This window comes from Cryptotermes secundus, unplaced genomic scaffold, assembly GCF_002891405.2.
Source record: "Cryptotermes secundus unplaced genomic scaffold, Csec_1.0 scaffold840, whole genome shotgun sequence".
Lineage (NCBI taxonomy): Eukaryota > Metazoa > Arthropoda > Insecta > Blattodea > Kalotermitidae > Cryptotermes > Cryptotermes secundus.
In genome coordinates, this window is record NW_019725426.1 from 160,518 (window position 1) to 186,710 (window position 26,193).

General features: G+C 36.9%; 1 protein-coding gene across 9 annotated transcripts in view; it reads left to right on the forward strand.

Annotated features, from left to right (window-relative positions):
- The window catches only part of LOC111863415 (phospholipid-transporting ATPase IA), a 225,615-nt gene that overhangs the window by 107,872 nt on the left and 91,550 nt on the right, over nucleotides 1-26,193 (forward strand). For all 9 annotated transcript variants that reach the window (XM_023849724.2, XM_033751055.1, XM_023849723.2 and 6 more), the window contains exons 7-13: nucleotides 1,087-1,196; nucleotides 3,802-3,897; nucleotides 7,453-7,578; nucleotides 9,659-9,785; nucleotides 11,773-11,995; nucleotides 15,977-16,097; nucleotides 21,250-21,387. In XM_023849724.2, coding sequence (XP_023705492.1) covers nucleotides 1,087-1,196; nucleotides 3,802-3,897; nucleotides 7,453-7,578; nucleotides 9,659-9,785; nucleotides 11,773-11,995; nucleotides 15,977-16,097; nucleotides 21,250-21,387 — 941 coding nt within the window. The remainder of the gene's footprint in view (nucleotides 1-1,086; nucleotides 1,197-3,801; nucleotides 3,898-7,452; nucleotides 7,579-9,658; nucleotides 9,786-11,772; nucleotides 11,996-15,976; nucleotides 16,098-21,249; nucleotides 21,388-26,193) is intronic.

Here is a 26,193-nt window from a genome sequence, read left to right on the forward strand (position 1 = left end):
TTTTTTTTTTGAATGAGAAGGCAAAGTAATTGTTCCATCTTGATTAGTCTTTTGACCTGAGAACTGATCATTAAATTATTCTTTTTGAAAAGCATTGCTTTTGGAATTTTGTACCTTGGTGTTCTGAATTTCTTTTTCATATCACAATTCAGATATGACAGTCTGCAATGAAACTCATATTTTTAGCGAGGCTGAACCCATAGTTTCTTTCTTGAAGTTGAATGTGAGAGTAATCTTTAAAACTAAGAGGTATAGTATTTGAGACTTAGTTGTATTTCACTATAACACAAGGTTGTGCTGAAATGTGATGCCTCCATTTTTCCTCCTCAAATCAAACCCATGTAACATTATGAACTAAAATGCACTATTAAATTAAACCTTCCTGCAGTTATGCATAAAATTTCATATATCTGCCCTTAGGGATTTCTCAATTACAGCCAAGAACATGGTGCAGTGTAAGGAGACAATGTCAGTGTGGAAGTAAATGGCACACAGTACAGTGGAGTCACATTATATGCACGCCTAACTTGTAGAAATTCAAATATCCCCCCCCCCAAAAGAAAAAACAAGAAAGAGCCTTGACTACCCCCAAAATAGTGTTGCTGGGGTAAGAGGAAGACTATTCATTGGAATGTCCAGGAAGAATAGTGAATGTTCAGATTTACTGTTTTCCTCTTTTATTCTTTCATTCTTCCATCTATTTTTATATAATAAAAGTAAAATTACTGTACATTTTACTTGTATTTGTACTTCTTATTATACACATTATATATGAAATTTCTTCAGAAAATGAACTCCGTTTATTTTAGGCAGCTGATGTAGGAGTGGAGAGAGGTCACACATGTGAGGTAGCATCACATAACTCATTGCCCTGTAAACCGTCACATAACTAGTCACCTAGTGTTTGATTTTGTCTCTATAGAGTAAGCTATGATGTATCCTGCAATTGATAATCCTGCCAGCTGTGAAATTTGGACTGGAAGGCATCACTTTTCAGCATGCCCTCCTGCAGTTTCTGTGTGGAGTTTTATATTTCATTTTTTTTAACAAAAGGAAATGGTCAGTTATGTTACAAATTTGTTCCAGATCTAATAAATGTGAACTTCGGATACAATCTACTGACATTCATCATATTATATAACAATCTAATTCCTATCTCATTGCAAGTTTCATTGGAAGTTGTGCGGTTTGTTCAGGTGAGGAACTCTATGATATTTGTTTCTTGGTGATTTCATATTTCATGGTATGGTGCTTGTCTGAATTTGGAATGTATGTGATATAGGAATATGAAAGAGCATAGAGATACAGCTTTCTTGCACAAAATTGAAAGGTTTTAAAAGGATTATTTTGTAGAGTTGATAGCTGAAAAAATTTTACTTCTATTTTACCTAGTGAGCCCTTTTCATCCTCTTTTCTATTTCAGCACTTAGTGCAAAAAGAGGATTTAAATGCACATTTTATATATGGGATGGTTAATGTGTAAGAAAAGACATGTAATTAGTTTAAACAAATATGTTGATGCAGGGTGTTTCATGGTGGAAAGTCGATATTTCACCAGTGTTCAAGGAAGACCATTTAAAGTCTTAAATAATAATTTTTCTTACTGTCAGTACTGAAGGAGCTACAGACACTTGAAGTTGTTAAGGTAAGGATTCCTAAATGCATTTAAAAATATTTATTTCTGAAACCAAAGTGAGTGTTAGTACAGGCAAGTGGCCACACGGTATTATATATCTCAGCTCATTCACATGCCACAAATGAAGGTATGGAGAACTTTCAACAGTCATGGATATTATCCATTTCATGTAACTCATTACTTGAATTTGGTAGCCAATGAAGTGATATTGTTTGTAGATGAAATGACAAACCATGGGGATTCCTGCTCACGGACCTTGGAGAATCCTAATTAGATAATGGATACTCATTTTTAACACTTTTTTTTTTTGTAAATATGTGGTGCTAGTTATCGGCAGTGGAATTATCAGACCATTTGTGTTTGAACACATTTTAACTGCAGAGAGGTACATAAATATCTATGAAACCACTACCAGAATGCTGGAAGGTGTGCAACTTGAGATCAGATGGAATGTTCAGTTTTAGCACCACAGCACTTTGTGCTGTATGTCAGAGGACCAGTGGTCTGAAGGCTGCTGGATCAGCCATGGAGGACCACAAGCCTCATTACTTAGGTCACCAAATATGATGTCTTTGGATCTCTGCTTATATAGGCATGTGATCATTCCATAGCTCGGGCAGATAATGGCATCTTCTCACTTTGGCAGCCTCAATTCTAAAGCAGGGCAGTCCATTTGAGATTTCTGTTGGAAAAAGTGGCACTGGGGCACATTTTTTCCAGATTACTTTTATTTTGCCCTTCCCATTATTAATACACCCGAACTTAATTACTTCATTATTTCCCTCTGGCTGGTACAGTAGGCTATTTGAGGTTGCAGTACCATGGTACTGTGTCTTATGCAACTGCAAAAATAAATATCAGTGCGAAGACATTGCACATACTTTCACATATACAATTGATCTTGACTGTGTTACCTTTGAAGCAAAGTCTGTTGCTTCATAAACCATTATTTGTTGCAGAACACTGAACAAGAATTAATCTGCCTGACTGGTAAACCCAGTTTCGACAATACTGTTGTTTCACATTTGGATCCCTAATGCATGTACCATTATTTTCCTGACAGAACATACCATCTGTGTACTTTTATTAAGGAATGTGGTCTATATAAATCACTAAAATGTAATCAAAATTGAGCCATTATAGAGAAATCTGCATTTTATATTTTGGGTCCCATCTGAAGGGCCCTTATTTTTTCACCTGGAATGTTCATATTCACCAGACACTGACCTAGGATGGATAAGCTTCTGAATGCTGAATATTAGTAGAGTTTGCCTAACCATTCAGGCGCCAAAGAGGTACAAATCTATATATAGACATGCAGGCAGATGAAGACAGACCACATACCAGAAAACACTTTTCACATTCAGCTGGGTTCAGAACTTGTAAATGCATAAAAAGCTTGAGATCGGTTTTTTCATCATAACATTACTTTCTTATATATACTGCATACATGAGAAAGTAAAATTGAATAATAAGGGGGCATATGAACAACATTGTTTATAAGATGAAATAGTAGATTGTAGCAGAGCTAATAGACTGAATATTCACTGCTGAAGTGCAGATCAGAAATGATGGTACCATTCTTCACAGAACAACTAGTGCTCTTTTAAAGAGAGCAAGAACTTGCCCGAGAGAAATCAGTGGTCACATAGACTGAGGGTGTTTGAGAACAGGGTGTTGAGGGGGATATTTTGACCAAGGAGAGATGAAGTGACAGGAGGTTGGAGAAAACCACATAATGAGGAGCTTCATAACTTGTACTCTTCTCCAAGTATAATTGGAATGGTCAAGGAGGATGAGGTGGGCAGGGAATGTGGCATGAATGGGGGCGAGGAGGAATGCATATAGGATATTGGTAGGAAAGCCGGAAGGAAGGAGACCACTGGGAAGACCAAGACATGGGTGAATAATATTAAAATGGATCTTAGAGAGATAGGATGGGATGGTATGGATTGGATTGATCTGTCTCAGGATAGAAACCAGTGGAGGGCTTTTGTGAACACTGTAATGAACCTTCAGGTTCCATAAAATGCTGAGAATTTCTTGAGTATTTGCACAATTTGCAGCTTCTCAAGAAGGGCTCAGCTCCATGAGTAAGTGAATGAGTTTGCATCTATTGTTTATAACCACCGTTTCATCTAACATTTGTTATGTTTATCTTTCAGGCCATATTTATTAATATGGATATTGACATGTATCATGAAGAAAGTGACACTCCAGCAATGGCAAGAACTTCCAATTTGAATGAAGAATTAGGACAGGTACTAGAGTATTCAAAGTACAAAGACAGTGATTTCATAGGTCAAGATTTAAACTTAAGGAAGCTTGCAGTATATTGGAAATGAAAATCAGTTGTTTTGATAGAAGTGTTTCTACACACAGAACATAACTTTTCAAGGGATAATTACAGCTAAGATTTATTTTTCCCTCATTTTTGCCTCTGGCACACAGTTTGGAAAAGAAGTTACTCCATTACCAAATTAAAAACTGAAGGTATTTTGTTTATTTTTGTACCAGTGAAGAAAAATAAGTGGTTGTGTTTTCTTCAGTTTTCTGACTTTAGGTTCAGAAAGTGATTCTCTGAATATGTCTTCCAATTACAAGTTCATGAGATGGTATATTTGTGGAATATGCTATAAGAAAGCATTTTTATTCCATTTTGCCCTGGTTACATGTTATAAAATGTTTTAAAAGTAAGTTTTAGGTTCTCATGGCAATTACTATGTGGAATAGTGTCTTTGGAGTTGTGCTGCCATGTAGTCTGGTAGATAGTTTTGGAGAAACCTTACCCAAATATAGAGGCAGCAGGTTCCACCAAAATATTGGTAGTGATCTGCCATTCTGCATGAGCTCACATTCCAGAAGACAGTTATCTTCAAATTTTAGGTATGCTGTAGCTGTTAAAAATTTAACAGATTGCTCGTTGTATGTCTGGAAAATATGTTGTACTTTTGAGAATTATTCTTTATTCTAATGTTTATTTCAATTTATGTAACAATATTTTTATATATTGTATGAAATGCTGTATTGCCATATTTACATGCATCAACTGCCATCCTCAGACAGTGGTTACATATCACTTTTATGATACTGAATGGACCCTCCATGTTTCTATGCATGCGAGGCATATCATATTTCTGTTAAATTTTATTAATTAACCTTTACCAGCCAAGGTTTGCATTATTGCAGTAGCATATGTGCAGCCCAGCTGACCAAGTATTGTGTTTTTTTCAATACTAATAGCATTATCCCTGAGTCAGGACATGGCTGCCACCCATGTATTACAGGGAGATTTGAAATCTCTCATTCACTTACAATAAACAATGAACTGTTGTTCCTGAGTTAAAATCCAGATGCCAACCCCCTAGTACCAGGAGAGTTAAAATCCCCTATACCTGAATGATAAAGGGTAATATACTTATGGTTCAGTCAGTGCATTTTTCCTTCTTTTTTTAAATAGCTGATTCCATATTTTTTTTTTCCTTGGCACTACAGCCCCAGTGGGCCTAGGCCTACCTCCATGAACTTCTCCGTTCACTTCGGCTTTTCTAGATCTTACACATTCGGTAGGACTCCTTGGGCAGGTGATCAGCTCATCGCAAGGCCTCTACCTGTACACAAACACAGAAAAACGCACACACACAAACTAAACATCCATGCCCTGAGTGGGATTCAAACCCACGATCCTGGTTTCCAAGTGAACAAAGACAGTATATGCCTTGGACCGCTCGGCTACTGTGCTGATTCCATTAGGATTGAAATATTATTGAGAATTGCAGAACAATGGATTTAATGTTTGCTGTGAAATATTACACTTTAAAAATATTCTTCTCATGATCTGTAGCTGATTTATAAGATTCATATGTCATTACATATAAGTGAGATGAATTTTACTGGAGGCTATTAGCAGACTACATCAGGACTTGAGATTCAGAAATAAATTATTTTGTAGGGGCCAGGAAACATTATTTGCAATTGGAAATGCTTTTGGTACACCATTTTATTATCAGTCTATAGATTGACATTTCCATCATTTGGCATGCTAAAATGTAAATCATTAAAACTAGTCATTTAAGTTTATTGCCCTTCAAGTACTACATGATCAGTTGCTGATGATAAACATTGTGTTTTTCAGGAGTTGAAATGATGCATTTACTTCTGCTGTCATTTTTCATGCCTTTGCAAATTACATGCTTTTCAGGTTTTAGTACAATTATTTAATTATGTGTATATAATTATATTGTGTCTGTATTGAGTGAGGGTCACATGGTAGCATAGTTGGTTGAGGCACTCTGCTACAAGCTGGAAGGTAGTGTGTTTAAGTCCCGATGAGGTCATTGGTTTTTTTTCAATTGACCTAATCCTTCTGGCCACACTATGGCCCTGGGGTCGACTCAGCCTCTAACAGAAATGAGTACCAGGAATATTCTTGGAATATTCTTGGGGGTAAAGGGCGGCCAGCACGTAGGGCTGACAACCTTGCTGCCATCTATGAGCCGATTGTGCAGAAAATGTGGGAACCTCAACATTCTCACAACCTTATGGGCCTCCATGGCCTGTTACAGAGATACCTTTACTTTTTTACTTTACTTATATTGAGTGAAAATTCATATTTAAAGTCATGTTTATGATGAGCAGTTTGGAAGTTTCTCATTTGGTGACATCAGCATTTAATAGTGTACATAATTGAACAGCATTTAGATGCGGTGGCTGTATTTACTTTACTTAGTAGATAAACAGTGCAGTTACGATGAATTCTTGTGTGTGCTGAGCTACAGACCGAGAAAGAGGGTGACTTATAAGCATATAACATGAGGACAATGAAAATTGAGAAAACACATGTAAGTGTGATTGAAGTAAGACATAGGGTCACATGTCTCGTCATATTACTGAATGGTGGGGAATTGCTACTAATACCTGGTAGTAGGATGCAGTATGTACCCACTACACTTGCAGTGCTGGGGCTCACATGCAGTATATTGTGTTTGTCAATGGCAAAATTTTGGGAAGCTTACCACCAATTGTGTTTTGGATCCCTTCTGAACATCACTGGAACAAGAAGTCCTGTTCAAAGTTTATTCCACATGTTTTACTGTTCTTTCATTTACACCAATGGTTGAAGGGGAGAATGCATTCTGTGACCAGGTTTTGACAGTGAATGAATTGTGGATGCATTCATTTGACATTAAACTGAAGTTGCAATCTCTCATCTCATTACAGAAGAAGATGAGTGAGTCAGGGTACTCTGTACGCAATACACATCATGTTCTTCCACTTCTTAGTTGGATGTTTATGCTCTACCACCCTCTGCAACCTCACCATTAATAACATATATTACAGGCACTGTTGCATGGGAGGCTGTGACCTGTGTTTGAGAAATGCTCACACATCCTTCTTCCTTGGACCTGTCATCCTGTGATCACCTTTTGTTTTCTCAGATGAAGGAACTACTGTAAATATTGTGAACCAGGCTGAACACAGACAGTTACAGCACTGTGATTGATTGTCAACTTTGGTATTGGGAGAAGTGCTTTGTCCTTGATTATGATTAGGACAGCTGCAAGTATGTTGGGACATACTTTTTCTGTTGATTTCTTGTGACTTCATTGCAGTGAGATACTAAAATCATATATGTGCAGAAAACTCTGATCTACAAAATCGCCCACATGATTGTTGCATCTCAATTTTTATCCTTTAAAATTGGTATAAATTATGATATGGTGTAACTGTGCATGTAAATATGGCATTAGAATACATTTAATCCCTTTGCGAGATTTTGTTTATTCTTTCTAATTGTCTTTTAACTTTGTTTGTAGGTGAAATATATATTTTCAGATAAAACTGGTACATTAACAAGGAATGTGATGGATTTTAAAAAATGTACAATAGCTGAGAATATTTACATGTTAGATGAGACACCGTATGACACTCAGTTAGTTAAGGTAATGTTTACTATGTGGTCTAACTGGCTGATTTTTGCATTTATTTGATACTAATATATGTAGGCAAGTCAAATGAAAAAATTAAATATTTTTTTGAGTAGTATTTATTGTGCACAAGTGGTACAAAGCTGTATCACTTTTCAACATAGTCTCTCCCACCCTCAATGCAAGTCCTCCAGCGCTTACAAAGTGCATGAATTCCTTTAGAAAAAAAATTATTTTGGTAGTCCGCGCAACCACTCATGCACCACGTGGCGTACCTCTTCATCAGAACAGAATGTCTTTCCTCCCATTGCTTCTTTGAGTGGTCCAAACATATGGAAATCACTTCAGGCAAGGTCTGGTGAGTATGCCGGATGAGGAAGACACTCAAAATGCAGGTCATTGATTGTCACAACTGTTGTACGGGCAGTATGGGGCCTTGCATTGTCAGGTTGCAAAAGGATACCTGTGGACAGCAATCCACGTCACTTTTATTTGGTTGCAGGCCAAAGATTATTTTTTAGGAGATCTGAGTATAATGCACTGGTGACAGTGGTCCCTCTAGGCATGTAGTGCTCCAAGATGACGCCTTTTTCGTCCCAAAAGAGAGTCAGCATAACCTTCCCTGCTGATGGTTGTGTTCGAAACTTCTGCAGTTTTGGAGATGAGGAATGGCGCCATTCCTTGCTTGCTCTCTTCGTATCTGGCTGGTGGTAGTGAACCCAGGTTTTGTCCCCAGTAACGGTTCTTGCAAGGAAGTCGTCATCTCATTCAAAGCGCCACAGAAGTTCTTCACAAGCATCAGTACTTTAGTCTTTCAATTCAGGAGTCAGCTGCCATGGCACCCATCTTGCAGACACTTTGTGAAACTGGAGCACATCGTGCACAATGTGGTGTGCTGAACCATGACTAATATTTGAACTTGCTACAGTTTCATTCAGTGTCACTCGGCAGTTTTCCATCACTATGGCTTCAACTGCTGCAGTGTTCTTTGGAGTCACAACTCGATGTGCCTGACCCAGATGAGGAGCATCTTCCACTGAAGTCACACCATTTGCAAACTTCCTACTCCATTCGTACACTTGCTGCTGTGACAAACATGCATCACCATACTGAAATTTCATTCTTCGATAAATTTCAATAGGTTTCACACCTTCACTACACAAAAACCGAATAACAGAATGTTGTTCTTCCCTGGTGCAAGTCTCAAGTGGAGCAGCCATCTTATACTGGTGCTGTAACGGTGTTTGTGCATCTGCACTATGCTGCAACCTACAGGCCATTCTGCATGCTGTTTGTAGCACACTTACCAACTTACAGGATAATGGAGCGAAATTTCAATTTTTTAATAGAAATTTAAGGTTTTCATTTGACTCACCCTCATAGTAATCTCTGAGTTGAGTAAGGCCTCCAGCCCTATAGTACCATAAGATTTAAAAGCCTATATTTTCATGCCGTAAATTATTACTTGTGAGTTTGAATCCAGTAAAAATGGTGCTTTACCAGGATATTTAAAATCCACTATTCCAAGATGAAAAAAGTTAATACTTATTTAATACTTATTTTGATACTAGCTTGCTTTCTATAATTGTATTAATATGTTTCAATGCATCTAAACTTATTACTGCTTAAACACACGCTGTTTAAAGTAGCTCCTCAATTATCATCATGAGGCTGAGTGGACTCTGTTCCAGACCCACTACTTCTCAGAAAAAATCTGGTAGTGCCGGGAATTGAACCTGGACCAGTTCCTGTTGTTTGCTTCTCTTTCTGCCTTTTCTCATTATGAAGAAAGAATATTACATTCTCTTGCTGCAGTATGAATGAAGTCTGTATTCAGCCATAGTATAATGCTTTTTCTCTACTTTGTGTGAGTGGGTGTATATGTTAAAGGGAAATATATTCTTTAAGGCAGTGGCTTCCAAACTATTTTAGTCTGAACTTCCCCCCCCCAAAAAAAATCATACTGAAAATGGCATAAAATGTGATTTAGTAACTTAGAAATTGATTTACTTGTGAACATTTAGTGTAATTATAGAAAAGAAGTTTCAATAGAACCAGCTAATCTTGATATGTTGTGTTACAATCTGTTTCACAGAATCTCCAATCAGGTCATCCCACAGCACCATATATTAGAGAGTTCCTCATCCTTATGTCTGTGTGCCACACAGTGATTCCTGAAAAAGCATACAGTAGGGAGATCCAGTACCATGCTGCTTCTCCAGGTAAGAAGCTGCTGAGAGCTGGAATATTCATTGTGATGTGTTCATTTATTTGTGGTTTATTTAATAGTACCTATATAGTGTCAGATGGTAAACATTTAGTATTTGTGAACTTCAGCAGAAGGGAAGTTAAAAGCTTGGAGAGCTAAATGTGAGTATCATTGGTGTTTTTAACTTGTAATGAAAAAATGTTGGCTTTGTTAGATGATTGGTGTTTAAGTATAGCTTCTCAATGCAAGTGAATCCTTCTGTGATTACATTGTACATAAAATTAACTTAAATTTTGATCTGTTGTTCTTAAAATAATGTAAAATCAGTTTTAATATTTGGTATTTACTTTTTATGTGCATATTTTACCTGCATATTTTGGAAGTTTTTCATGCATACATATTTAATAGATTATTAAGGCATAAAAGTCTGGTTCCTGCTTATAAAAACAAGTCAGAGAGGTTGTGCTTGAGGAATATTAATTTTTTTTTGCAGTCATTCCCCAAATGCCATGGAAACAATTAAAATACTATTGAAATGGATTCCTCCCTTCAGAAACCTGTAGATTGGCATAGCAGCCTTAAGCTCTTTAGGAAGTGTGTTACTGTATTAGATGCCACATATGAAATAATAGAAGTGTGGAATATGGTATAAAGACAATTCCCATTAGAGAAGGTGTGAAGAAAGATGTTCCCCAGATGATTATCTGAACAAATATTTGCATTCTAATTAAACAGTTTCCATGGTTGAGTTAGCCACCATCTTTAAGATGCCATAAGCAGATCACGAGAACAAGTTTTCAGATTTTAATAAGAAATCATTTTCATGGCAGATTTTAAGCATACATATGGTTGTGTCATGTTAACACAGAACAGCGAAGAGTGGTTTGAAGTCAAATATGCAATTCCAGGCTATGAGATACTGATCCACAAAGCCAGACAATAGAATCAGCTTTAGTCCCTAAAAAAAGTTTAACCATTCAGCTGATTCTGAACTGGACTGAATGTTTATTCAGTTATATTTAATGAAAAAAAAAATTGACTTGTTAAGGTCACTTTTTTATGTTGAAATGAGAAGTCTAACTCATAGAATTTATGAACCACTGAAACTAGGTTTGTGAAATTTGATATGCAGATAAATAATAAATTCATCTACGGATTTTGTATGAAACATTATTCCTGTCTTAAGAATTATAAACATGGTAACAATTAAACCTTTGAGGGTTTGACAGACAGCTATCAGATTGTAGTAATCTGTGCTGCTGTAAAGTGTGCATACAAATTGGTCACTAATCTATATACTTTCAAATTTATAATTTCTGCTAGCCTTTGTACACAGGTAAAAAAATTTAAAGAAAAGTATGCTTCCTAGTGAACTGTTTTGGGGACAGGCCTTGCTTTAAACATAAAAATATATTGAACATAATCATTACCAGCAAGAATGTCATGGACTGGGTCAAATTGATACATTCCATTTGCCTGTGTAAGAAACACAAGCCTTTCATGCAAATATAAATTCTGTCTCCATCTTTATTCCTGTTGCTCCCATTTGGTGCATAGGGCATCCTTGAGACTTTTTGTTTCACTTAGTTTCTCAGTCTTAGACAGTCAGTAGGCCTCCTTGGATGGGGGTCAGCCCATTGCAAGGCCACTACCTACACAGGACCACATGAAAACAGTATAAATGCAGACAAATATGCATGCCTTGAGTGGGATTTGAACCCATGATCCAGTATTTGAGTAAGTGAAGACATTTCATGCCTTAGACTGGGTCTCCACTGTAATCAGCAAATGTAAATTATTATACTGCAAATTAAGTTAAGAGTTAGTTGTGAGTTTCATTTGACACATAAAGACCAAACTGTGAACTGCATTTTGAAGAAAATATGGGAGAGTTATGTGATGACTTTTTCATTATTAAGCTTTATCATCCTTGCTGTGGTGACACATTTCAATGACATTTTAAGCTTAGTACTAAACACTTCCATTGCTTTTCCAAACAGATGAGCAAGCATTAGTGAAAGGTGCCTGCAGTTTTGGTTATGTGTTCGACACGCGGACGCCTCATCATGTCGAAATTGAAGCACTTGGGACCCGTGAGCGCTATGAGATATTAAATGTTCTTGAGTTTACAAGTACACGCAAGAGAATGTCAGTTATTGTTCGCAATCCTTCCGGCCAGATAAAACTTTACTGTAAAGGTGCTGATACAGTTATATATGAGAGGTATGTTCAACATGTCAGCATCTGTCTTAATATAACAGTAGTTTGTAGATCTCTATGTAAAATACTGATTTCTTTTTCGCTTCTGTCTGGCAGTGTAACCATAATGTTTAACCTGTAATAGTTCGGGATAAGTAACAGTAATATCATAATATCAATAAAGATTTGGCACACGCAGACAAGCACTATATATTGTCACGTTTTTAGCTTACTTTCCTTATTTTGAAGAAACAGAAATAGGCAAATGAGATCACCTTGCTGTCTGTGCATGTGTGTGTCTGTATGTGTATCCTTCCCTATTAACTTTTGAATTGCTGAACCAGTCTTTATGAAACTTGGTATGCGTATCAAGGCACTTGAGCCCATTTCAGGAGTGTACATCATAAATCTCCTATCAGTAATACCAACATTGCAGCCTCTCAAATTTCTGAGACAAAACCTTGATTTTGCATCAATTCCTGTACCAATCTTCATGAAAGTTGGTATGTGTATATCATGCCACCTGAGACCATCTCAGTGGCATGCATCATAAATCCTTCTCATAAGTAATATCAACACTATAGCCTCTCAAATTGTTGATGTAATACCCTTAATATTATGTAAATATCTGAACCAGTCATCTTGAGGCTTGGTGTGTATATCATGCCTCTTGAGGCCATGTCAACGGCATACATGATAAATTCCCCTTATCAGTAATACCAACACTACAGCCTCTCAAGTTATTGAGGTAATACCCATAATATTACTTGAATTCCTGAATCAATCCTCATGAAACGTGGTATCCCTGCATCGTGCCATCTGAGGTTATCTCAACGCCCTACATCATAAATCTTTTCCATTAGTAGTGCAGCCTCTAAGATTGTCAAGGTAATGACCTTAATATTACCTGAATGCCTGAATGAGTCTTCTTGAAACTTTGTATGTGTATCATCTAAGCTCATTTCAATGTTGTACTTAATAAGTCCCACCCATCAGTAATACCAACACTGAAGCTTTCCAAATTGTACTGTTTTATTGACTTCATTACTCATACCTACTAAAGTTTTTTTTCTGCTGATAGGATCAGACACTCAAATTACAGTGAAAGGAGAGCAGGCAGTTAGTTCTTTCCAGATCTCTTTGCTTTATTTCATAAAAATTTTTGACTATAGTGTCATCGTCAGACTGATTAATATATCGAATATTTACATTGTCTGCTGACTGTTACATGTTGGTACAATTGATATTATTAGTCCAGGAGGGTTCCCTTCTGGTATATTTCAGTCACTTAGTATTGGTACTATTAGTGCTTTTAGTAAGAGAATAATGCTCTGTACATGGAGTTTGTTTATGTGACTGTAACAAGTCTTACAATACAATAAGGATACAAAAACACCAAATTTGTGAAAAGGTATGTTGTGCGTTCAACTTCTAAGGTCTCCGATTTTTTTTTTTCTTACACAATAACCATACAAACAATTTGAAACTTCTGTCACTTTTCAACGTAATCTCCCTGCAGCCATACACATTTTTCACAACCTCGACACCTTGATTCCATGGCCGCTATGAACGCTTCTGTAGAAGTCTGTTTTGACCACTGGAAAATCGCGCTTTGTTTCAGGATTGAAAAACGGTATCCATGTCTCATCCATTGTCACAATTGATGAAAACAAAGTCCCATTCATGCCTTCATCACGTGTCAACATCGCCTGGCAAATTGCCATGCACAGCCTTGTGGTTGTCCACCAGCATTTGTGGCACCCATCTGGAGGACATTCGCAGGTCTTCATGCAGGATTGTGTGCACAGATCCCACGAAAATGCCAACTTTGGAGGCAATGTTTTCCACACTCAATCGGCGATCCTCCAAAACAACTTTCTCAACTCGGTCGAACATGTTGTCAGACCGGCTGGTGCGAGGCCGAGATTGTTTTGGTTCGTTGTCACACGACATTCGGCCTTCTTTGAACTGCCACACCCACAAACGTACATTTTTCACATTCATGAGACCATCACCACACGTCTCACTCAACTGGCGATGAATTTCAATGGGTGTCATGCCACGCAAGTGGAGAAAACGAATGATTACTCGCTGTTATTGTAATGAAAACGTCGCCGTTTTAAGTATCAAAAACACTGCTCACTCGCTGCCACCACTAGAGTTCTGTGTGCTGTACAGTGCTGCCATCTCTGTCACGCATTCACAAAGAGTGCATACATATTTTAAACTAAACCGCATGTGTCTATCTGCTCCCAGTCCTGAGAAAAAAAATCGGAGACCTTAGAACTTGAACGCCCCTCGTAATACACTGGACTTCATATTTGAATAATACAGTATCTTAGTCAGTTGTACAAGTTTATAACTCATTTTTATTCATGATGGATTTATTTGTAGTTTATAAAATCTTGTAAATCAAGCTTTCATTTTTCTCCCACCATTCACATATTGTATTCAAGGTAACCAACAAATTAACTTCATGTTATAAGCAATTTTCCAGCTGTAGGTAGTTATTCTGTTTTGTGCTTCTGCCACTTTGTTTAATGAATTCCATTACATCACACTGCCTACCAGTTTGAGATGTTAGCAAGTTAGAAAGAAGATGCAAAGATTAAACCTTTAATTGTATGACATTACGAGTACACTGTGCTGCTGCTGCCACTGCAACAACCACTGCCACCACCGCCACCGCCTCTGCCACCCCCGCCACCGCCTCTGCCACCACCAGCGCCGCCACCACCAACTCCACTAATTCTTTTTTTGTGAATTTTCCATATACCCAGCATCTTCTGAATGTGCATCAGGTCATAGAGGAGTTTAATATCATTCAGCTGCATGAATCCTGCATATTCTCCTGATGTAATAGTTCTCAACTATTTCTTGCTATTCTCCAACTCAAGAACCATGTCACTAGATGTTGCTGTAACTTTGCTGGACAGCACTCAAAGGGACATCAGAATTTGTGTTTTGGGGGGGGGGTGAGGAGATCATTGTAGCAGCACTTTTAGAAGTCTGCAGATTTAGGAGGACAGGACAATACTTGGAACAGATGAAGCCCTGAAGACAAACGGTTCTTTTTTTTTTCCTATTTTATATCACTTACTTTTTTATTTTGTAGGTCCAGGTACTTCTGGGTTTGATGTCTACCTGATATTTCTCACAAACATTGTCTCTGTGTTTCTAATTTTCAATGCACAAAAAATGTTTTCTACAAAATTTGTAGTTTTGTTTAATCTGTCATCATACCAAATTACATGTGCCTTGCCACAGTTATTCATAAAGTGGTACAATCATGAGAATAAATTAGTATGAATTTAATGTGCTTACTATATGAGTGGGGTTGCTTTATGTTCTTCATGAAAATGATTGTTGCTATAAACAGGGGACAGTACAGATTTCAATGGTTGCTATATTGTTATTTTATATGCCACATAATAAATTCTGTAACAGTATTTGATAATTTTTTAAAGACATAACAATACACGTTTTCAATATCCTATATGTAGTGCACTTGTTTTGGTAATGACTAAAGTTTACATATGTAAGATCACATGCTTTATCTTCATAGTTTTCACAGGGACATATAATACCTGTTGTATCAAATTTTTATATTTTTCTTAGGATTGCTGGATTTCTGAACTTTGTTAATCATTTGATGTTCTGTAACAGATCACTACATTTCAGAGATTGATCTGTTTCTGTCCTCCAGTGAAAAGTTAATATGGCACCTTCTCACATTTCTAGTCATTGGACAAGTCCACAAGGACGAACTGATTTGACTCACTGTATGTCCAGTTTGTAACAGACCCAGCTGAGTAGGTTCCTTTACACTTTTTCACTTGAGGACAGAATCAGATCAAGTTTCAGAAATGTATTTTGGTACATAATGCCAAACAGTGGACAAACCCCAGAAACTTAGTAGTCTTAAAATACCACCATCAGGGTCCTTTAGAATTAATACGATTTTACTACAACAGAATATGTATGGTTGTATTTTTAAAAATTCAGACTTGCTCCAGAAGGACAGCAGTTTAGAGAAGGGACATTGAGGCATTTGGAAAGCTTTGCAACAGAAGGCCTTCGGACACTTTGCTGTGCAGTTGCAGATGTTTCTGAAGATGCATATGAGGTATGTTACAATGAATTTCTGGTCAGATGTGTAAAGTGTGTTCTAATATATTATGTAAAGGTAAAACTGCTTCAATGCCCAATCATCTTGCCAAGCAGATATAGAGGGAGTGTTGAGGTATTATTGCACATTGCTTAAAGAATTTTGGAGTAGCGATGATATTCTCCACAGCCCTGACTGGAATTCACTCACGGTCACTCATGCTGATTCTGGTCAGTTGTAAGATATAAGGCCTGGTCAGAAATTGTTGACACATGTATAAGAAGTTAATTCACTTCAAAGTAGGCTCAGTCATGACATACTCGTACACACTTCTCCTGTTTCTATCAGTTTTGAAATAACATCTGCATAAGAAAACATATTCACACACACTTTATATGTATTTTGTCTTTTCACTCTTATCATACAGAATTTACGTTTTATTATGGACATGCAGATATTGTGGTTATCTTTTTATTTTAGTGTCATCAGTAACATCTTTAGTCAATTATTTTCATCATCATTCTTTCAAGTATTTGCCTGTTGAGATCTTATGGATATTAAAACACAATCTTTCTATTGTTTAAGGGGTCTTCCCAAATTTTTTTACCTGCTGGTTAATAAGTTGAGAAGGTTCTTTTCCCTTAGACTTTATAATCTAGGCCTCTATAATAGCTGTTCAATTTGATTGTATTGTCTAGCTCCAATAGTATCTTAGCCAGACTGAACATAGCTGGTAATAGTTTTGAGCACTGATAGACATCAGTTCCATGCAACTCTTTAGATAAGAAGCTTTGTCTGTGTATGTGAGCATATTGCATACATAATTCCTTCTAGCTTCTAAAACCTTAAAGGATTCCAGTACAAGGCAATATCACTTCTCTCGAATGTTAACCTTGCAGTGTAATCGCTGATTCTGCAGCAGTAACTTTCATCATTAGAAAGTAGATCATATGGAGTATAAGTTTAAATTTGCTGTTAGCAGATCTGTGATCTGTCTTCTCATTGTCAGTGAAATTCTACCCCTCCCTCCAAAAAAAAATAAAAAACAGATTTAAGAATCTCTCTTTATTCATGAGTTCATAATAGCATGATGGTACCAAGAATCTGCTCCTTAAAAAATAACTGGCTGATTTCAGTTTCTGCATGATTCCTTGCAGCAACAGACTTAAAAATGTGTTTTGTTTTATCTTTGTTCTTTCTGTTCTGGATATAGATTCATGTACTGGATAATGGTTACAGATTTTATCACCCATAAAATTTCTTTCAGACGCCATTTCTGCCCCATGTTTCTGTTTGAATCTAAATTGCATTTAGCAGGATGCCTCTCTCTTTCAGTTTCTTGAACCTCAATTAGTATTTCTGTTGTTACCTTCACAGTCACAGAATTACTATTTTCATATGCCTATTATGATGTTCACAGTTTCATTTATTCTTATTCATTCATATTTATTAGCATTCTGTTAATCCATACAAGGTCAACTTATAACCTGTTGGATATAGAACCTGTCATAGTAAAGTACGAGTAAAATATAAAATCAGTAATGTCATACAATCATAATAGATTCCTGAATAAAAATCAAATTCTTAAATATAAATGCACATGTGTCATTACAAAACAATAAATGTAACAATAATACAAGTTTACTAGCATATACAATAAAAGTCCTCCCACAGTTAATCAGAGTATTCAAAATAGAAAGTTTCATTGAGAAGTTGTTTGATAATATTCATCAATACTATGGAATGCATGTTCTGTAAGATAAGTTCTTAATAAGGATTTGAAATGCTTAATATCTGTAGATTGCATTTTAATATATAATGATAAATGGTTATAAATCTTACTTCCAGAGAAAAGTACTCCCTTCTGTACTAATGTTAAATTTGTGGATCGCAAATGTAAATTATAGTTGTAACATGTATTAATATGATGAATATCAAAATTAGATGTAAAGTAACTTTTATCCTTGATGACAAACACAAGAAGTGAGAAAATATACTGAGACTGAAGTGGCAATATTTGCAGTTTTTTGAACAGTTCCCGGCACAAATCATATCTACCTGAACTGGTAATGACTCTTATAATTCTTTTTTGAATTTTAAAGATGCTCTCATTGAGATGGGAATTACCCCAGAAAATAATACCATAAGACAAAATAGAGTGTACATAGGAGTAGATCATCTTCATTGAGTCCAATGACATAAACGGCTTTGTAGCCCTTATTGCATAACAGGCCTTATTTAATCATAATGATAATTTAGTGATATGGTCCTTCCATGATAAAGCACTGTCAATGTTTACTCCCAAAAATTTAGTACAATTGATACTAGTAATTACTGAGTTAGTAGATATTATTTGCATTTTTATTTCTTTACGTTTTTTAATAATAATTGTAAAAGATGTGATTTTTCACAATTTAGTGTTAAAATTATTATTCAACCAAGTAGTTATTTCATTTAGGACTAAACTAATGTTACTTTTGAATTCATCAGGATTGGTGTTAGATATAATAATACTAGTATCATCTGCTACTAATATAGAGTTAGCTATTTTGTTTACAGATAGTGGAGAATCATTTATATAAATGAGGAACAACAAAGTGCTTAAAATAGAGCCCTGTGGTACTCCATGTTTGACAAGCTTCCACTTGGAGGATATTTTATTATGATTATTATCTTTCATTGATAGCCTCTGATATCTATTTTCCAACTATTACTTCATTAGTTTAATTTCTATTCCCAAGATTCCATATAATTCCATCTTAGCCAGGAGTATGTTATGATTGACACAATTGAAGGCCTTTTGTAAATCACAAAATAGTCCTCCTACATAATTTTTATTATCTAAGGATGACAATATTTTGTTTAAAAGAGTAAATGTTGCCATTTCGGTTGATGATTTTTCTCTGAAACCAAACTGTTCCATTACCAATATATTATTTTTATTTAAATGAGAATACAATCTTTTGTAAATGATTTTTTCAATAATTTTGGAAAATGTAGGGAGAAGCAAAATAGGCCTGTAGTTATGAAGTTTGGGTCTATTTCCTTTCTTATATAAAGGCTTCATTTCTGAATATTTTAATCTATTAGGAAATATACCTATTTGTAGGATCTTGTTAAATATGTATGTTAAAGGTGACTAGATATAAGGAGTACCAACTTTAAAAATTTTAGATGATATTTCATCGTAGCCATGTGAATTCTTGGGTTTCAAGGAATATATTATTTTTTCGTTTTCATAAGTATTAGTATTTCTAAATTTCACTGTTGAAAAAGATTGTATAAAATTTTGACATAAGAAAGATAAGGAATCTTTATAATTAATAGAAGTTTTCGAAGACAAATTTCTGGTAAGTAAATTTTTGGCTATGGATGAGAAATAGGAATTAAAAGCATTTGCAGTAACTGGTGGATTACTGGATAATTTATCTTTTATATTCATAGTAGATATATTATTAGTAGGACCTCAATTATTAGTAATAGTTTTAACTATGTTCCAAGTAGTTTTTATTTTATTGTTAGATTTTATTAGAAGCTTATTATAATAAAGTTTTTTTGCAGTCATAATGACCCTAGTAAGAATTCAACAGTATTTCTTAGAATATTCCTTTGTATTTGGATCATTACTATTTCTATAAGTTAAATAAAGTTTTCTTTTACTAGCACATGAAATTTTAATACCTGTAGTTAGCCAAGGTTTTTGTACCAAAAAGACTTCAGCTTCACTGATCCAAACTAAGTTTGCTATAACCTATAATTCATCAGTTTGTTCCACCATTTCATACATACTTGATACTAAACCTTTTATTGTCATATTACAGCTAAAAATCTATATTGAAGCAAACAGAACCCAAAGTGGAGCCAGAAATGTAGTTGGAGTAGGATCAGTATTAGGTAGGAACCGCTCTTAATTCCTGTCAACTTGTCTTCCAATCCTTGTAGCTATTTGAGATCATCCTGATTAAGCAAAGTGATAAAAGTGAAAATAAACACAATAAGGTTGATCCACATACATTCATAGTCAGCCTCTGTAGCAGCAAGTACTAATCGTTACATGGTTTCTGCTTGTACAGCAAATAAAGTAACATGAAAATGTACTTGAAAAGTAAAACAGAAGTAAAATATTTGTGGGTAGAATCACAGGAAATTGGCTTATTAATTGAAGTAATCAGGAGCATACCACAGAAGTGAGTGCAACAGAGAAGTCCAAACCAAGTTTACTACCAACTCTCACTTTCAGGACTCCAAACCCATGCCTTGATCAACTGCCCCAGTCAACTCTGATGTTCCTTTACTCACACCCACTGCAGATGCACAGCTCAAAGCCAATGGCAGAGGGAAGGCGAAGAAAAGGAAATTTATGAATTGGAAGATTGGGGGGAGAGGAACAGGGTGTCTAAGCCACACTGACACTTGCCCTGACTCAAAACAGGTTAATGATTGGCTGAGGCTTACTGAAGAAGCTATATTATTATGTTACTAACCCAGGATACTGTAACGTGGATGGCCCAAGCATTGCTAGGTAATGGACAGATAAGCCCACAATACACGCACGCAACAATGGAACAACACACTCCTGTGCAACAGCTGCCGCAGGCACAGTGACATCACATTCCAACATTACTAGGAAACACATGACTTCTTTTCTGTGTTGTCTGTGCAGTGCCTATATAAGAAAGACCTGTTTACGCTTCAGTCAGTGGCGAGTCCAGGAGTGTTCAGCAATTGAAAGTATAAGGATAAGAATGGAGCATGAATTCTGAAGATTAAATTCAGATTAGAACAGAAAAGTACAGAGTGAATGAAAACAAGAAGACTTAATAGTGATTTGAAGTGATGGTCTCTGTATTGAGATCCCTTGCTCGTTGCTAGGAGATGACTAGTGGAAAGAGAGAATGCTAGTGCATGTGCAGCGGTGAACTGTAAATTGTGAAAATCAGTGATAGCACTGCATTGCCTGTATTAAATGTCATTAAGAGAGATTGTAACCCAAGTGCCAATAAATCCACACTAGAACCCATCATTTCATCATACGTGCCACCCTACATGTGACAGTACAAAATATAACCCCAGCATGTGTTTGTCTTCCCCATTATGTGAGTGATAAGAGTGGAAGCTAAGTCACCAGTCCCTTGTAACAGATTAAGTCATGATCTTATTTATGTTCCAGGAGTGGAACAGGACATACTACAAGGCTAGTACAGCTTTACAGTACCGGGAAAGAAAACTGGATGATGCTGCAAATCTTATAGAAAATAACTTGATTCTTTTGGGAGCAACTGCCATTGAAGACAGACTTCAGGACCAGGTATCACATTTAAAATATCAAAGGCTGGTTGGCTATAGTGATGGTAAATTTAGTAGTAATAGCAGTAGCAGTCTCAGTAGCAATGATTATGATAACAATAGCACCATCACCCTGACCACCATCTTTACCATCATTACTGCAACAGATGTTAACATTGTGACCACTGCTATGACAATATTTGTGTGAATTTAATACAAAATAAAAATGAGTTTAGAATTTGGATACCTTATACTTGCAATGAAACCTCACACACATGCAGTATGCACTACAGGTTGTAGTCATATTTAAACAATTATTTACTTACTTCTTTTTTATTGCTAGTGAGGTGGGACTAAGTCCCTTGTACTGCGGCCACTTCTGGCCTATTGTACCAGCCCCAGATGATGTGAGCGAGATTGTGGAGCAATAGGTGGAATGAGGATTGGCAGGGGAAACCGAAGTACTTGGAGAAAACCTGCCCCAGTGCCACTTTGTCTACCACAAATCCCACTTGACCAGACCCGGGATTGAACCCAGGCTGCCGCAGTGGGAAGCCAGTGACTAACCGCTTGAGCTATTTACTTCCTTACTCATGGAGCTGAGCCCTTCTGGAGGAGCCGCCAATTCTGCAGCTACTCAAGAATTTCCCAGCATTTTATGGAACCAAAAGGTTCATTACCATGTTCACAAAAGCCCTCTACTGGTCCCTATCCTGAGCCAGATCAATCCAATCCATGCCATCCCATCCTATCTCTCTAAGATCCATTTTCATATTGTCCACCCACCTATGCCTTGGTCTTCCCAGTGGTATATTTCCTTCTGACTTCCCACAAATATCCTATTTGCATTTCTCGTCTCCCCCATTCGTGCTACATACCCTGCCCACCTCATCCTCCATGACATGATCATTCTAATTATACTTGGAGAAGAGTACAAGTTATGAAGCTCCTCGTTAAGCAGTTTTTACCAACCGCCTGTCACTGCATCCCTCTTTGGTCCAAATATTCTCCTCAACACCCTGTTCTCAAACACCCTCAGTCTATGTTCCTCCCGTAGTGTAAGAGACCAAGTTTCACACCCATACAGAACCACAGGCAAAATTATGGTTTTGTATATTCTAATTTTTATGTTTTTAGACAGCAGATGAGAGGATAAAAGATTCTGAGCAGAATGGTAACAAGCATTACCCAAGTTCAATCTCCTCTTAATTTCCTCCTGAATCAGGTTTTGATCTGTTATTGTTGTTCCCAAATATCTGAATTGTGCCACATTTTCAAAACATCTGATTCCTATCTTTATATTATGATTTTGCTCTGCATTTTGGTGATGAGACAGCTACATATACTTAATTTTCTCTGTGTTTACTTCTAGACCAACGTCTTTACTTGCGTCAATTAAAGTTTGTGTGTTTTTCTTTATGGTATGTACATTATCACCCAGTAGATTCACATAATCATCATAGGCCAACAGCTGATGTGTCCCATTTAATTTCAGTCCCACCTGGTTGCCCTGGACCTTCCTAATGGCATATTCTAAAGCAAAATTTAAAAGGAGTGGCAATAAAGCATCTCCTCTTTTTTTAACCATTCTGGATAGGAATCACGGCATGGCATGACCTGAGGTTGTGGATGGAGGAGACACCCTCCAGTTTTGGAGGGAAGCTGTGAATATATTGCATAAGCAGTCGCAGACAGCCGACAAGGGGTGGCCCTCCAGCTTAAGGTTGGGCGTGGGGCTAACAACTCCTCACCGTAAAAAATAAGTGTGTTACAAAAATGAACCCAAAGCCTCGGACCTGGACGGATTCCTTGGATAAACGACCTAAGCTAAAGAAAATGGATATGAGATTTGGCATTTGGAATGATCGAATTTTGTAGAGGACAGGTTCGCTCAGGGCAGTGGCAGAATAAATCTTAAAATATAAGTTAGATTTAGCGAGAGTGCAGGAGGTCAGATGGGATAAAGGTGGCATCGCACCAGCAGGAGACTATACATTTTTCTATGGAAAGGGAAATCAAAATCATGAATTAGGTACAGGTTTTTCCGTACATGAGAGAATCGTATCAGCAGTTAAGAGGGTAGAATTCGTTAGTGATAGGATATCATATACGAGGGGGGACCCAAAAATAACCGGAACCAACCTGTTGCGCACGCATGCTTTGTAGTTACGAGTTGTGCTGCTAGGTGGTGTTAGCTGGGGGTCTCCCGCGACTGTTAGTGAGCTGGCGTCAATCTGAGTTAAGTGGTTTGTGTGTGGTGCTCTGTTGTGTGCGTTCCTGTTTCAACCCTTTGGCGATTAGTGAGATGGCCGACCAGAAGGAACAAAGAGTGTGCATGAAATTTTGCTTTCTGTTAGGGAAAACTGCAGCCGAGACTGTTGGGATGCTTCGGCAAGCCTTTAATGATGATGCTTTGGGGTGATGCTTGGTTTTCCCGTTTCAAATCTGGCAACATGTCAACAGAAGACATGCCACGCCCCGGGCGTCCTTTGACAGGAAGAAATGACGAAAACATTGCCCAAATCAAACGTGCAATTGATGAAGATCGTCGAAAGACCATTGACCAACTTTCTGAGGAAACGAACATCTCATGGAGCACGGTTCAGCGAATTTTAACTGAAGGTTTGCACGTGAGACAGGTGTCTGCAAAATTTGTTCCTCACTTGCTCGGAGATGACCAAAGAGAAAACTGCGTGAATGTTTGCAGCGACTTGAAGAGTGAAGTGCAGAACGATCCAGAATTTCTTAAAAGAATTGTGACTGGTGATGAGTCTTGGTGCTACGGGTACGATCCAGAATCAAAGCAATCATCAAGCCAGTGGAAGACTCCAACTTCACCATGACCGAAGAAAGCGCGTCAAGTGCGATCCAATGTGAAAACAATGTTGATTTGTTTTTTTGATGTGAATGGCATTGTCCACAAAGAGTTCATTCCACCAGGACAAACAGTGAACCAACATTTTTACCTGGATGTGTTACGAAGATTACGAGAGAGTGTGCGACGAAAACGGTCCGAAATGTGGAGAAATGGGAACTGGTTGCTTCACCACGACAATGCTCCAGCCCACACAGCTTTGACGGTCCGACAGTTTTTGACAAGCAACAACATGGTGATTGTGCCTCATCCACCTTACTCACCCGACCTGGCTCCGTCGAACTTTTTTTGTTTCCACGGATGAAGAGAAGTCTGAAAGGAAAGCGATTCCGTGATGTGGATGAAGTCAAAGAAAACACGCTAAAGGCTTTGAACAGTATCCAGCCTCAAGAATTCCAGCACTGTTTTGAGCAGTGGCAAAAGCGTTGGGACAAGTGCATTAATGCACATGGACAATACTTTGAAGGGGACTAATATACAGTTCAATAAAAATGCAAAAATAAAAAATAACAAAAATAAATTCCGGTTATTTTTGGTTCCCCCCTCGTATAATACTAAAAGGTCGCTGGTGTGATATCATTATTATGAGTGTTTACGCCCTAACAGAAGATAAAATTGATGACATAAAGGATAGATTCTATGAAGAACTAGAACATGTATTTGATAAATTCCCAGAGTACCCTATGACCCTGTTTACTTGGACATCTCCTGATGGGAAGATACACAATCAAATAGACCACATTTTGATAGACAGGAGATGGTACTCAAGTATACTTGATGTCTGATCATTCAGGGCAGCAGATTGTGATACTGACCACTACCTGGTGATAAAACTGACTGTAGTACTTATCGAGGGATATCACTGCTATCAACTTCATATTTAAATAATGGCATTTGAAAATTTAGAATGCACATACTTGTATGTAAATATGTATTGTTAACCCTATTAAACCTGAAATTAGTCTAGGTATTATTTAGCAGTTAAATTCCTACCTCACATCTACCCATTATAGAGAGAAATCACTTAATTTTTATTGGGCAAATAGTTACTTTTTATATGAGAACTATAAAAACCCCATTAGTACACTTCATTAGATAATTCATAACATTTTAACTAGGTGTGCTGCAAGACAATACAAACTAATCTGCCACTTATGACATCATTCTACCATCTTAAATCTACTCTAGTGTCCTGTAGTGTAGGAATATGAACTTAGAAATAACACACCTGCTGTATCATTAGAGAACTACATGTTTGTTCACATTTAGATTTTAAAATAAACTAACTGGTGATATTTAGATGGAGATGATTAAAGGATGCAAAACAACTTAAAAAAAGGAACAAACAGATATTTCATTTTATTTTTGAGACAGGATTCTGAAATGCTGGTAGTTGTAAAAGAGATAGTTGATGAAAAACATATTTCCAACATGTCAGATAATTAAAGTAAATATTATGTAGGTAACAAGAAGATGTGTAATGGTGATGTATATGACTTCATTCCTTAGTGATAAAGGAATACCTGAGATATGATGTTCTTACAGTGGTGACTATTAAGATTAGCCATCTTTAGAAATGTGACGTTGTGTAATATGGTAGACAGTTATTAACATCTCAGAGCAAACCTGCTGTCTCCGTCTTCAGGATAGAAAAAGTAAATGGTTTATTAACAGAACATTCACAGATATCACGTGGGGTATCACAGAAACTATATGATCAACAAAATGCTCATACTAATCTTCTGACAGGCCACCTTATTTTAATCAAATTGAACTCTCCATAATGGGTAAAGAAAATATATATATATATATATACACAGGGTGTCCCAGGAGGAATGGACCAAACTTCGGGAGGGTGTTCCTTATGTTAAAGTATGCCGATATAACCCAAAACACCTATGTCCAAAGTTGAACGGTTACGGAGATAATGGCCCGAGAAAAGTGTGGTCTTCT